At 45.8% G+C, this 15,120-nt stretch overlaps 2 protein-coding genes across 2 annotated transcripts in view; one reads left to right on the plus strand and one right to left on the minus strand.

Moving 5' to 3' along the window:
• The window catches only part of POLM (DNA polymerase mu), an 85,709-nt gene that overhangs the window by 50,734 nt on the left and 19,855 nt on the right, over positions 1-15,120 (minus strand). The window lies entirely within an intron of this gene.
• Positions 1-15,120, plus strand: part of SH2D6 (SH2 domain containing 6) — a 38,798-nt gene that overhangs the window by 13,081 nt on the left and 10,597 nt on the right. The window contains exons 7-9 of the mRNA XM_075275801.1: positions 313-334; positions 12,840-12,977; positions 13,876-13,904. Of these exons, the coding sequence (XP_075131902.1) occupies positions 313-334; positions 12,840-12,977; positions 13,876-13,904 (189 nt within the window). The remainder of the gene's footprint in view (positions 1-312; positions 335-12,839; positions 12,978-13,875; positions 13,905-15,120) is intronic.

The raw sequence follows: 15,120 nt of genomic DNA on the forward strand, positions 1-15,120 counted from the left end.
TATGAAAATGGGGGGAGATATAATTTACGGGTGACTGTAGGAGGATTATACTGTGTGGAATCACATGAAAATTGAATGAGAATGGGTGGAGTCAACATAAAAGTGGGCGGGCCCTCTTTCTAGTCTTCAACAGTTGGGAAGTACAGGTTAGAAGTGCGAGACCCCCAGTAAGTAGGGCCCCGCCAAAGTCAATTGCCCAGGGCCCCGCAAACCCTGGATCCGCCACTGTGTAATGCCGCATGGGCTTGTCACCTTCTCCGCCCATATCCTACGTCAGACTTCTAACCATCCTATATCCTTGTTTTTCCCCAGGGTCAGTGGCAGCAGAGACCACGTGAGTTTTTATAAAGTTCGTTTTTAGATGATGAATGTTCCAGTCCTGAGCAGGCTTCAATATGGCCGACACAATAACTGAACTGGAGATATGTTGCTTTTGGAAAATGATTCTGACTTGTCCATATCCCCCATCCCTGAAATAATAGTGCAAGAAACACATAACCTGTTTCCCCGAAAATAAGACAGTGTATTATATTAATTTTTGCTCCCAAAGATGCTACGTCTTAACCCCCCGCATGCCGGCTACGTCCATTCATTTCTATGGGAGCATGCTATTCGAACCGGCTGTTTCAAATAGTGTTTGCTCATCTCTACCCATGAGCAATTATTATACTCTGGGGTCATTTCAGACCCCAGAGTATAATAATCAGAGATCCAGGGGGATGCCAACATTAAAAACTCTTCAATGGTGTTGGCCATCTTCAATGACGTCCGGGACGTCACATGACCCAGGACGCAGGCCCCGGTCATGTGACATCAGAGACGTCACACAACTAGGTCCGAAGCCTGTCTGGAGCCTGGAAAGGTAAGTAACACTATTTTTTGAAATTCCCTTACCTCTCCTTGGCCTCTGATCATTATACTCTGGGGCAATGCCCTTGTCATAGGCAACAAAAGCAAAATCTGGAAAGGGGCTCAATTTAGAAGTGATATATTTTATGTGGCAGATGGAGCTTTGAGGCCCAACTGTTAGTGCTGCACCCAGGGGCCGTAGAAGCCGGGGCCCACGACCTTAGAAAATAACTTTTAAAATAGACCATTACCTGCCAGTGTAGCTCCAGCATGTATCAGACCCTATTTATTTATCAAGCCTTGTCCGTGGCCGCCTCCACTACCCCTTCAACCCTCTAGGGGTGCTGTGCATCCAATATCAGGTTACTGATGCTGAACATAGGGATGTGATATGCAACGCATGGGTCCCCCTGGAGGGGAAGTGGAGGTGTCCGTGATTGGGGATAGATGAATAGGGCCACTTTATTTGGTATTTGTTTGGTGAACATCCGAAGTGAACCTGTTATTATACTCTGGACACATAATGACAGAGAAGATACAATGTTATTAATTGCTATAAATATTAATACAAGTACAATGAGATTCTAGAGCTCTGGAGACATAAGATGAACAGGTTCTACATATAGGTTATAGTGAAATGAACACGTATTCCACATATGTAAGCATGTAGTAACTTCCCTGAGCTTCCTAGGTATGGAATGAACAGGTGCTCTGTCTAGTTTATGACATTAATACTTATTCCTCATAGACAGGCAATGGTAAATTCTCTGTGCTTTGTAGGCATGGATTGAACAGTCAGTAGGTGTAGTTTAGGCTTAGGCCCCACATAGCGGGCCTCATCACATTTTTCCCACCACACTCTTCACAGAAAGTTCGCCAAGGTTTTCACTGCGGACTTTCTGCTTCCGTTATACCTATAGGGAAACTGCTAGCATTTCTGTAGGTATAATTGACATGCTGGAATTTCCAAAAACGCAATGGTTTTGGAAATTACAGCATTTACGTTGTGCGTATTTTTATGCAATGTGTGGATGGGATTGGCTAGTAGAACTAACTGTAAGACGCTATGGTTTTTGCCTCTGTGTTTACGCCACGTGGTGCACTGACCTTACAGGGGAATCAACACTGTATCATCCCTGTGTTTCATAGACATGGAATGAACACCTTGCATGTCTAGTTTATAGTGACATCAATATATATTCCACATATTCCAATATATAGTTAGGTTTTTTGCTGTTTCAACTCTGATAAAAATTTGAATAAAAAGTGATCAAATCGATAGACATTCCCCGAAATGGTAGAACTAAAAAGTACACCTGGACCCGTAAAAAAAAGACGCACTACGCATCCCCATACACGGAAATATAAATATGATGTGGGACTGCCTGTTAATCCTAATGGCCACTACCTAACCTACAGAGCAGAAGGCGCTCTATGAGACACTACACAGCCCTCTAGCCAGTGGCTAACACCACCTCCCCTAACTGCTAGGAACCCAGAGCGACCAAGACCTTGCATCTTATATATACCTAGTACAGGGGATAAGCAGGGACTGTGTGCACTGGCTCATAGCAGGAATACATGGGATTCTCTGATGGTTTTAGATGCTTCACCTTTTGATACATTTGCAGCAAATCACTCCAACTATCTCCTTTACATAGACTGACTTAGTATATACCAGTTAGTTACTGTGGGCCACTGTCTGGTAAAGCAGGCTTTGCTTAGTGGCCCCTTTCCAGGTTTTGTTATAGGGCCCGTAGTCTATTCCCTATTTTTATGTAAGACCCTCTGTCTCTCTTGTGTTCAGTTGATCTTGCTGACTGAAGGATGCATGCACAGTGTTATCCCCCATCAGGGGGACCAAACCCTATAACACTGAACCCTGTGGTTTTTGCAATGTAACCTACAACAGGATTTGACATTGTAGTATCCCAGTGACCAGAGTGATGTAAAGCTACACTTTATTATAGGCAGTATCAGCAGCCACATCTACTGCTACTATGTAAGGAACAAACCGGATAAAAAGACAAACAGCACAACGTAGATTTTTCTTCTTTTTTTTTTTTTTTTTTTTATTGGCAACATTGTAATTAAATTATTACTGGCACTTTAAATTAAATAATGGTCACAGTGACTGAGATGTCAGGAGGTCAGGCATGATGGATGGCAAAGAACTTTCTGTTCACTTTGACCAGTCCTACCCTTGTCCTGAGATGACAGTCACTGGACCCGAAGATCCAGAGGAAGGCGAAACAAACCCCCGGGGACTTCTACCACATGGGGGCCAAAAATTCCTTCCTGACCCCAGAAATGGCGATCGGATATCTCCCTGGATCATATATGGCCTGCTGCCTACTCCAGCGTCGTCCAACGTCGTCTACCGAATCCAACGTCGTCCAGCGAATCCAACGTCGTCAATACAGGTGAACTGGTAAGAAAAAACAAATTAAAAAAAACACCTTCATATCATAAATAAACCACAATTTTGATAGGGGCAGGATTATTATACCTTGTTCATCAGTTTTCTGACATTCAAGGCATAAAAAAGTCACCAATTTTCTGAGCAAAAGAGGGTTTTGCACAAAGATTTGAGACTTTTTCTGTTTTGCGCTGCGGAGGTGGCACAATAAGTTTATTATCATTTATGTCACTTTACTGACTTAAATGATCCCTAAAATCTGGAAGGCGCGAGGCCTAGTGGAGGGTGCGCCTGATCTATGAAGAGGCCGGCACCTCTCCTGCAGGGGATATGAAGGCTGGCGTTACATACACCGGTCTCCATAAATCTCCCTCATACTCCCTCTTCTTCATGCCTCAGACTGGCACACTGATGTAAGTGATCTTGATCCGCAGTCGTCTGTCCCGTCCTCTTCTATCTGTCAAGTGACACAAGATGCCTCAGGTTAAGAGCTGTAGACATTCTACACCCATTGTGACATCATGGAATGTTGGTGATGTCATGTTCCCTGTGATGTCATGTGGTGTCTACAATACAGCCAAGATGAAGACCATAAGCCATCATGTACATGATCACCATTACAGATTTATAACAGTGACTGCACCAACATAAAATGGTGTCATAGCCCAACATATAAGCCATGATATATTGTGATACATGACATACACTTAAAGGGACCTGTTTTGCTGTAATACATATCACCTACTGCTCTATGTACTAAAGGAAATACAGCAATAAACTGACATGTGACCTGGGGAGGACACAGTTTCCCCCAGTGATAACAGATGATGGGTGGGGGTATGAGCTGCCAGATCCGTGCCATCAGATTACCGCTAAGGAATCCTCATGTAGAGCAGGGATTGTCCATATGAGGGATCACCTATAAGGCCGGGTTCCAACATGCCCATAACTGCACATTGTCTATAGAAGCAGGTTAAGGAACATTACTTAGAAATATCTTTCTTGTAATTAATTGCTTTGGCAATCAGAGTAAGAAATACATTGCACAGGGCTTCATAGGCCGGGGCACCATGTGACAAAAACGGTGGCATTTTACAGTCCCTGCAAAGTGGATGGGATTCTAGAAAATATACGCAGTGGAAATACGGCAAATTCCAAAACCAATGTGTTTTTGGAAATCATGTCAATAATACATACAGAAACGCTGGAGGTTTCCCTATAGGTATCATAGAAGTAGAGAGTCCGCAGAGGTTCTGTAAAAAGCACTGCAGGAAAACACGCAATGCGTTTCTGTCACGGTTTTTCCCGCAGCGCTTTTTCACTTACTCCTGCTACGTGGGGCCTTAGCCTAACTGAGATTTTTCAAAAGGTACATGAGGTGTGAACAAGGCCTCAGCATTGAGTGAAGAGTTACATACCTGTCCTCTTCAAGCAGTCAAGCTCAAGTGACACAAGATGGCCGAGGTTAAGAACTGTTTACACTCAAAACCCATTGTGATGTCATGTGGTGTCTATGATGTCATGTGCTCTGTGATGTCATGTGGTGGCTATAGATACATACAGTGCTAGTATACATGCAAATATCACATGACATTCGTCCTCACATTCCAAGAAATGTAACCGACATGAATGCATTATCCAATAGTAACTTCTTGTTTATTAGAGATAAGTGAATATACTCGTTCGAATACCTTGGCTGCATGACTCCCGCTGCATAAACACTTTCGGGGCTTTGAATTTTTACTGCCCCTCCCACCTTCCCTGCCGCCAGGGGCTATGCATCTGAAGTATTCGATCGAGTATATTCGCACATCTCTATTGCTTATCCCTTGCCTTTGACTGTTTCTATTCTGGGATGCTGTCAGTATTTTGCTACCTCGCTCTTCCCTTGACCTAGAGCCCTCTTATCTCTGTGGGCCAGGGGTATGTGTCCACACAGTATCGTATGTCAAGCAGCAGAAAAAAAATGAAATGCAGGGGGATGAGTGATTTGGACCCCTGCAGTGTGATAGAGAAGATGGGGCCCAGGAAGGAAGGACGTAAGGTCAGTGGCGTAACGATTATGGTTGCAGGGGGTTGTGACTACGATCAGGCCCAGCAGGGTACGGGACTTACAGCCAACTGGAGATGGCCGAGGCCCTTGACCACTATGATAGCGGTTTGGGAAAGCCTGGTTCCCTGTCCACTATATATATTGTAACTGAAAATGGGCCCTGGCATGTCGCTGGGCCCCTTTTTAATCAATGCTAGCCCAGGGGAGGTGACTTAAAATAATAAATAATTGGTGATTTGGACCCCTGCAGTGTGATAGAGAAGATGGGGCCCAGGCAGGAAAGTTACTGGTTGGCCTGACATCTGCCGTGTTTCCCTGAAAATAAGACAGTATTTTATATTAATTTTTCCTCCTAAAGAGGCGCTACGTCTTATTTATTTTAAATTTAGTTTTTATTGAGAAAATTTTTTTCAAATACAGGAAAGGAAAAAGAATGCAGGGAAAATAATAACACGCTCCTACAACAGACCATAAATATGGCATGGAAGGAGTGACCTCATACATATTAAACAGAAATACAATACCAGTGTACAGTGGAAGAATAAGAACAACTGCACACCACATGAGTAAGCAGGGTCGGACTGGGGTGTCTAGGGCCCACCAGTGGAATTATTTCTAGGGGCCCACCACCAGGACCCTGCAGACCAGCGATACCGAGACAGGGCAGCTAAAGGTAATACCATCTCGGGAGCCATGCTGCTCACCTGCCATACAATGTGCAACAACATACTACCTAAACCTACTGCTACACTCTGTATGGAAAGTGAACAGCGCAGCTCCTAGAAATGTTACTATTACCTGTAGCCACACTGTCCTGGAAGAGCTGATCTGCAGAGGTCCTGGCTGTTGTATCATCACAGATGTAATATTGATGGCCTATCCTAAGGACAGACCATCAATATTATAAAGTTGGATAAATTCTTTAAAGATTTGTCCAGGAATTGGATCAACCCATGTGCCTGGCGGGAGGTGTAAAATAAAAAATAAATAAAAAGCGCCTTCATCTGTCCCCATTGCACCATTGTCCGCCGTCAGTGTCCATTTAGTCGCGTGCCAGCACCTCCTTTCTGGGAGTCCTGCACCTCATGGGACCACTGAAACCAATTAGATACAGGATTTCCAGAAATAAGGTCATGAGACTGAACAGACACAGGCAGGAGGATAACGGGGTGCTGGGGACAAAAGCTCAATGAAAAACACTGCGTCTCACTGTTGCGCCTAATCCTTAAAGAGGACCTTTCACAATTTGGGGCACATGCGGTTTAATACACCGCTAGAAAGCCGACAGTGTGCTGAATTCAGTGCAGCTTTCCCGTTCTGTGCTCCCGGTGAAGAGCTATCGGTGCCGGTACCGTAGCTCTTCACTGTCAGAAGGGCGTTTCTGACAGTCAATCAGTAACGCCCTTCCTCACAGTAGCGTCTATTGCGCTGTACTGTGTGAGGGGGCTTTGCTTACTGCCTAGTGATGACGCTGAGCGGTGAGGAATGCTACCTCTCCCCAGTACACGTCTATGGACGAGCATTATCAGGAGGCGAGGGGGCGTTCCTCCTCGATCTCATAGTACAGCACAATAGGCGCTGCTGGGAAGAAGGACGTTCCTGACTGACTGTAAGAAACCCCTTCTGACAGTGAAGAGCTACGGTACCGGGACCGATAGCTCTTCACCGGGGGCACAGAACTGGAAAGCTGCACTGAATTCAGCGCACTGTTGGCTTTCTAGCGGTATATAAAACCGCATGTGCCCCAGGAGGTGAAAGCTCCTCTTTAACATCTCAATATACTGTACATCACACTATAAGGATAAGACCTAACACAGCGTCCCACAGCCAAAAAGCGCTGCAGGAAAACCCCCGGCGGCAACATATCAGTTTTTCCTGCAGTGCTTTTTGCAGAAACTCCACAGAGGTTTGCTCTGAGGACTTTCTGCTTCCATTATACCTATAGGGACACTGTAGGTGTTTCCGTAGGTATAAGTGCTGCAATTTCCAAAAACTGCAACAGTTACCTACACACTCATACATATACATTCATATATACTCACTCACACACATATATATATATATATATATATATATATATATCTAGCATATACACATTTACATACATTCATATACCATATATACTATATATACTCACATATATACATACACTCACACATTATTATTATAGCATACTGTATATACACACACACATACCTGTATACAAACATATAGTCCTCACACAGTATACAAGACACATGCTTTAACCCTTAAGTACTATCATGGTGTCTATCATAATGATATGTGTATGGTAGTGTGTATGATAGACACCATGATAGGACTTAAGGGTTAAACAAGTGTACACATATACATATTAAATATTACAGTTTACCAAAAAAAAGAAAAAAATATACTCACATTTGTGAAGCAGCAGCAGCAGACTCCTCTGTCCCCACACGGGCCGATGTAAGCGATGACTCAGTCTGAAGAGGAGGGGGAGGGGGAAATGTCCGGGCTTGCAGAGAGATCGCTTCCTAAGAGTGCAGGAATATCTGTCGCAGCCCTCAATCCTCCCGATGTATGAATAAAGAAGCACAGCTGCCGCAGTTTCCCAGGGCCCCGACACTTACACAGAGGGGCCGCCTGCTAGGAGTATACTATATTAATAGGGAAAGTATACCCCTGGTAGGAGGCCCCTCGGTGTAAGTGTCTGGGCCCTGGGAAACTGCCGGCAGCCGTGCTTCTTTATTCATTACAGTGCTGCCGGCAGCCTGGGGCCCCCGAGCTTACCGATTGGGCCCCCTGCCACTAGCAGTGCTCAGTTTATCAATGCAAATGCACTGGACAGGGGCCCGAACCAGCCCCTGAAATGCCGATCGGGCCCCTGGCCAGTCCTTCAGCATTGAGGAAATGAGCACTGACAGTCAAGGCTCGGGGCCTACCGGGGGATTCCCCGGTTTCCCAGCGGGCCAGTCCGACACTGTGAGTAAGTACTAGAGATGAGCGAGCAGTATGCGTTCGAATATCGAATCCTATTATAGTCTATGGGAAAAAACGGGAATGTTGTTCTGGTTTCCATGGAAACCAAAGTTCGACACCTTGGATCCTCCAAGTTCCGGAAGTAGCAGGACGAGGAGCACGAGGAGGTTTTTGCATTGAATTCAATGGACTTTTCCCGCGTGGTATTCGACCGATACGAATATTGAATACTACTCGCTCATCTCTAGTAAGTACAACTCTTTCTGTCGACAACTCAAGGTTGCTTCAAATGGATCTGGGAGCTGAGCAAAAAGGAAGGGGGAGGGAGGATGTGAGAAAACAGTAAAATAATAACAACCGCAACAACATAATAGATATAACACTTATCTATGTCCAACTCAGCTTCACAGCATATAAAATGTAAATCTCGGTCAAGAGACTAAGGTGGGGCCCAGCGGTACAGTCACCACTAACTCAATTAAGAAAAGCTGCTATCAGGGAGCTCCAGAGGAAGGAGGCAAAATCCGGGGTTGGGAGTCCCTTTTGTTCCTTACATAAGAAGACCAAAGCAGTGGCGTAACTACCGTAGAGGCAGCGGAGGCGGCTGCCACAGGGCCCAGGCCATTAGGGGGCCCGGTGACAGCCGCTACCGCTGCGTTTTTTTTTGTTTTTTTTTTAATAGGCCATTACGGGCCCTATTTACTTGCCGATCCTGGCAGGGCCGGGATCGGCAAGTGACACCGCGGGCCCCACAAATACTATCATTATACTTGGGCGTCTTTGCAGACCCCGAGTATAATGATCGGCGGACCGGGAGAGGTAAGGGAACGTAAAAAATACTGCTACTTACCTCTCCACGATCCTGCTAGGCCTCCGTCATTCGTGTCTGATGTCTCTGACGTCACATGAACCCGGCCTGCTTCCTGGGTCATGTGCCGTCCAACGTCATTAAAGAAGGATGAGAGCGGCGGCCAACAGCATAGGAGCCGGGGGACAGGTAAGCAACTGTTTTTTTTAATGTTTTTATTCCCCCGGGTCTCCGATTATTATACTCTGGGGTCTGAAAAGACCCCAGAGTATAATTGTTTATGGGTGTCCACAGCAGGACATAATACTGTGTTCAGGGGACACTATGGGGGATAATACTGTGTGCAGGAGCCACTATTGGGGATAATACTGTGTGCAGGGGCCACTATGGGGGATAATACTGTGGGCAGGGGCCACTATTGGGGATAATACTGTGTGCAGGGGCCACTATTGGGGATAATACTGTGTGCAGGGGACACTATGGGGGATAATACTGTGTGCAGGGGCCACTATGGGGGATAATACTGTGTGCAGGGGCCACTATTGGGGATAATACTGTGGGCAGGGGCCACTATTGGGGATAATACTGTGTGCAGGGGCCACTAAGGGACATAATACTGTGTGCAGGGACCACTATGGGGCATAATACTGTGTACGGGGGGCCACTAATGGACATAATACTGTGTGCAGGGACCACTATGGGACATAATACTGTGTACGGGGGGCCACTAATGGACATAATACTGTGTGCAGGGGCCACTAATGGACATAATACTGTGTGCAGGGGCCACTATGGGGGATAATACTGTGTGCAGGGGCCACTAATGGACATAATACTGTGTGCAGGGGCCACTAAGGGACATAATACTGTGTGCAGGGACCACCATGGGGCATAATACTGTGTGCAGGGGCCACTAATGGACATAATACTGTGTGCAGGGGCCACTAAGGGACATAATACTGTGTGCAGGGGCCACTAAGGGGCATAATACTGTGTGCAGGGGCCACTATGGGGCATAATACTGTGTGCAGGGGCCACTAAGGGGCATAATACTGTATGCAGGGGCCACTAAGGGACATAATACTGTGTGCCAGGCTTACTAAGGGACATAATAGAGTGCAGAGGAGGGGTCGGTCGAGATCTTCGGTGTCGGTAGAAAAAGTGTGCCCTTTACTGGCCAGCATACGCTCCGGTATAAACGCTAGGTTGACATGATGTTTACAGTCAAACATAATGCTGATTTCCATTGTCGGGCAATCACGGACCTAGCTGCTAGGATTATTTGGCCCAAGACAACCTACGTACCCGTTAGAAAAGAGCCAGGATCCAAGAAACACAGCGCTAACCCTGGGGAGGGAGGAATAGGGAGACCAACAATGGAAGACATGAACTGAAACACTGCTACCCAAAACGCCTGAAATTGGGGGACACTCCCACCACATATGAATAAATGAGCCTACACGACTGCAGCCCTGCGAACATAGCCTTGAGGTAGAGGAATTCATATGAGCCAATTGAACAGGAGTCCTATACCAGCGCAGCATAATTTTTTGCGCCATCTCCCAATGTGAAGCACCCCTGGACACCTTCTTAACAAATCCAAAGGCCTTATGCCACTCCGTCAGGGGAATGGTTCTGGCTAGGTCAGCTTCCCAACGCAATAGGCAAAGGGGTTTGACCTGCGTAGATGGAATCAAGAGAAAACTATAGAATGCAGAGGTGCCACCTCGGGCAGGAGACTGTCTCCATAACCGAAAGGCTAGCCTTGGAAAAACAAGTCTCGAGGCTCCAAGAGTTTGTAGAAGGTGCCGAATTTGGAAGTACCGTATTTTCCGGACTATAAGCCGCACATAAAAACCTACGATTTCCTCAGAAATCGTAAGTGCGGCTTATAGTCCGGTGCGGCTTATATATGGATGGAAGCGGCGGCAAAGACTGCGTGCCGCTTCCATACATACATAAAATGCACCGTAAGGGTGCATTCACACTACCGAATGCCGGCGTGTATCACAACCGTACACGCCGGCGTTACAGCAGGGCTGCCGGACACTTCCTATACATTTCTATGGGAGCCGGCATGCGATCGCTCCCTATAGAAATGAATGGAAAAAAGCAGTCCATTCATTTCTATGGGGAGCGCTCGCATGTCGGCTCCCATAGAAATGAATAGGAAGTGTCCGGCAGCCCTGCTGTCACGCCGGCCTGAAACAGAACGTGAAACTTACCCAGCGGTGCATGGCAGGCGGGCGGGCATTCAGGCCTCCTCTGCCTCCGATGTTCCGTCCTTCTCCTCCGGCGCTCGCTGATAATGGCCGGGGCGCATGCGCAATATCATAATGCTTCTACTGCGCATGTGCCCTGGCCATTATCAGCTTGCGAGCGCCGGAGGAGGACGGAACATCGGAGGAAGAGGAGGCCTGGATGCCCGCCCACCCTACACCGCTCGGTAAGTTTGACATTCTGTTTCAGGCTTTTATTTTAAAACGGGGGGGGGGGGGGGGTAGTTTAACCTAACGTTTACGGTTGGGCTCTATCAGCATGATTTTGCTGATAGAGCCCCTCCTCGCCTGCCGAGCGCTTCCAATAGAAGCGGCTGGCACGCGGGGGGTTAAGCGGCCGCTGGCAAAGTCTGCCTGCCGCCGCTTTCAATAAGATATAATGCACCCCGGACTGCGGCTTATAGTCCGGTGCGCCTTATATATGAACCGAGACGGACTATAAGGCGCTCATGGGCAATGCGGCTTATAGTCCAGTGCGCCTTATAGTCCGTAAAATACGGTACTTAAAAAAATAATTGCTAGGGATATTAAACTCAGTACGCAACATAGTGAAAGATTTAAGTCAGTCATTATCATATGATTGTGAAATCCTATAGAGACCTCTGTCAATCCAACCACGGATTTACATCTGGGGAAGGAATGCGGTCATGTAAAGCAGAGGCATTTTTATCAAGGGGACCAGGTCCTCAATGGCAGTGTGTGACAGGAGATATCCCCAAGCCCAAGTAGAGGCTTTAATGCTCAACAGAGGGGCCTGGATACAGGAAGGACCGGAGTCCCTGGAGTGAAGAAGACTCATGAGCGGGGCTTTGCGCTACGTCTTATACTCAGGGGATGTCTTATTTTTTTCAATGAAGAAGAATTCACATTTATTGCTGAACACAAAAAAAATGAACATTTATTATATACGCTCACGACAGCACGCTCATATGGTACAACGCAGCAGGGGCATCGTACAGTGTAATGGCGGCGGAACAACGGCAGACTGTGTTCTCCATCTGGTACTAGGGGACAACGGGGATAGCAGCAGGCCACAGGACTCTTGATGCATTGCCTGCATATTTACAAGTCATGGTTGCTGAAGGGAACATCAGTGACACAGGTGACAGTCTTATGCAGCTTCCTGCATGTAGCTGCTCTGCACCGGATGGTGAAGGTAGGGGACGACAGCAGTGTTATAAAAAGAATCCCAGCTGCATGTGTGTGTACTGTCCGGGCATGCTTTCAAATGAAAACTTTACTATGTCTTACTTTAGGGGGGTGTCTTATATTAGGCAATTCAACAAAACCTCTGCTATGCCTTACTTTCGGGGGATGACTTATTTTCGGGGAAATGGGGTAGACGTGATGCACTGAGGGATTTATTGTTCTGAATGTAGGTAGATGTTGACCGGTTGTGTGGTGGTACCTTACATATGGTTATCGCTGTGTTGGATCCATGGTGGGCACTAACATTCATTTCTTATCTTGCAGCACCAAAGCAAACTAGACCAGGACCACCCACCAAACATGGTCCCCCTCTTCCCCTTCCTGATCGCAGGATGTCCCTTCCCTGTACGGCCATGCGTTCACCACCAGTGTGCAACAACAACTTCCCTCGAGGAATGGATGGTAAAGATGATGTATTGTCTAAGGGCTAATTCACACAAAGTATTTTAGCGTGTGCTGTTCATGTGTACAAAGGACAGCACTGTAACCTCCCGCAGGCAATACTGAAGGTCATGACAGAAAAAAATGATAGCATGTATTATTTCATTCATATTGTGAAAGACACAGACTCGGAAACCATTGGAGATGGTCTCTAAGTCGGACAGCCAACACTAGTGTGAACCAAGCACGCTTTATTAGAAATCTGGTGACCGATTACTATGAAAACAAATATATAACAGACTATACATCTAATTATCTATCATATTAATAATTGTATCATATCATTAATAATAATGAATAATTTTATCTTCAAGCTGGAGTTGATAACTTTTTTTCTGACTCCATCTCCACCTAAAATCGATTCTGACTAGGGTTGAGAGATCAGGATCGGAAAAGATCGGATTCCGATCGGCGATCGAGTAAATTTCACGATCGCGATCGGAATTCTGTGCCGAGGTCTCTTCACTGTGTACATTATATTAGTCTGTCTATTTGCACACTTATACTTAGTACACTTAGCAGCAGTGGTGAACCGTATTGCAGCTTTGTCCAATCTAATTGAAGCATTTTGACCCTTTAAACAGTGAATTGATGGGAGTCAGAGAGTCAGATGCCCAGCGATCTGATATTGATGGCCTAGCCCAATGATAGACTATCCATATTAGCATCCCTGACCCTTACAAACCCATTTAAGTTGGCCTGCACTAAAAATTAGTATTGGCCACCATGTGGTGTGTACAACTGAGTGAGCTTGTGTGTATAATATTATGTGTGTGACCAGTATTGATGTAAAAGATGACATTTTGGCTGCCTACAACTTCATGTAATCGACTGCAGATTGTTGTATCCTTCATTTTAGATCTGTACTTGACATTATTGGAGACACAGGTAATAAAATCTATAAATCTTCATCTTTACAATTGGCCTCATCCTGGAGAACAGGCAGATCTGTCCATAGTGGTGCCCAAATGGATGGCCGGAAACACTTTTACATGTCATAAAGGCTTATTCCCATCTCAGTCTTTAATGGTGGAGATGAGAGTACCCACGTTTTTGCCACACCGGAGTGATCAGGAGTTATGGAAACAGCTGAACGTGAATGTTTTCATTTGTTTCCATAACTTCTATTCTCCTCTATGGGACTTATGGATACAGAGTAGAACAGAGAAGCTACACTGTTTCTGTAACCTTTATCTACTTCTATGGAGTTTTGGAAACACCATAGAACAAAAGCTGTTTCCAAAAGTCCTGGCCTGCTGGTTGGGCCATTGGGTCTTATTCCCATCTTGGCTAAGACGACAATGATCCTTAAGTGTGCCAAATTCTCCTTGGCTCTCTAGTTGGCATTGTGTGACATCATGTTCTTATTTCTGAGACATGATTACAATGCAGAAGACAGGTGGCCATTTACTAGGACTACACGAGGCACATAAAGACTCATTTATTAACTATATGCAAAAGTAAAATTGTCTTTTTTGCCCATAACAACTGGTCAGAGCATTGTAGTACAGGTCAATCCGATGCTGCAATGTTTTTCTTATGGCTGGCTATGCAAAGTAGTCATGAAAGTAGATTCAAAATCTACTATTGCTGAGGCTATCACTTATGTTTGATACCTGTACTATGTCTAGTCCTGCACCTGTGTCTGACACCTGTACCCATGTGTGGCACCTATACCCATGTCTAGTACCTTTACCCCCATCTAACACCTATATCCATGTCTGACATCTGTACCCATATCTAGTACCTGTACCCATGTGTGACACTTGTACCCATATCTAGTACCTGTACCCATGTGTGGCACCTATACCCATGTCTAGTATCTTTACCCACATCTGACACCTATATCCATGTCTGATATCTGTACACATGCCTAGTACCTGTACCCATGTGTGACACTTGTACCCATCTGTGACAGCTGTACCCATGTCTAGTACCTACATTCATGTCTGATACCTGTACCCATGTCTAGTACTTGTACCCATGTGTGACACCTGTACCCATCTGTGACAGCTGTACCCATGTCTAGTACCTGCATTCATGTCTGATACCTGTACCCATGTCTAGTACTTGTACCCATGTGTGACACCTGTACCCATCTGTG

This window comes from Leptodactylus fuscus, chromosome 5, assembly GCF_031893055.1.
Source record: "Leptodactylus fuscus isolate aLepFus1 chromosome 5, aLepFus1.hap2, whole genome shotgun sequence".
Lineage (NCBI taxonomy): Eukaryota > Metazoa > Chordata > Amphibia > Anura > Leptodactylidae > Leptodactylus > Leptodactylus fuscus.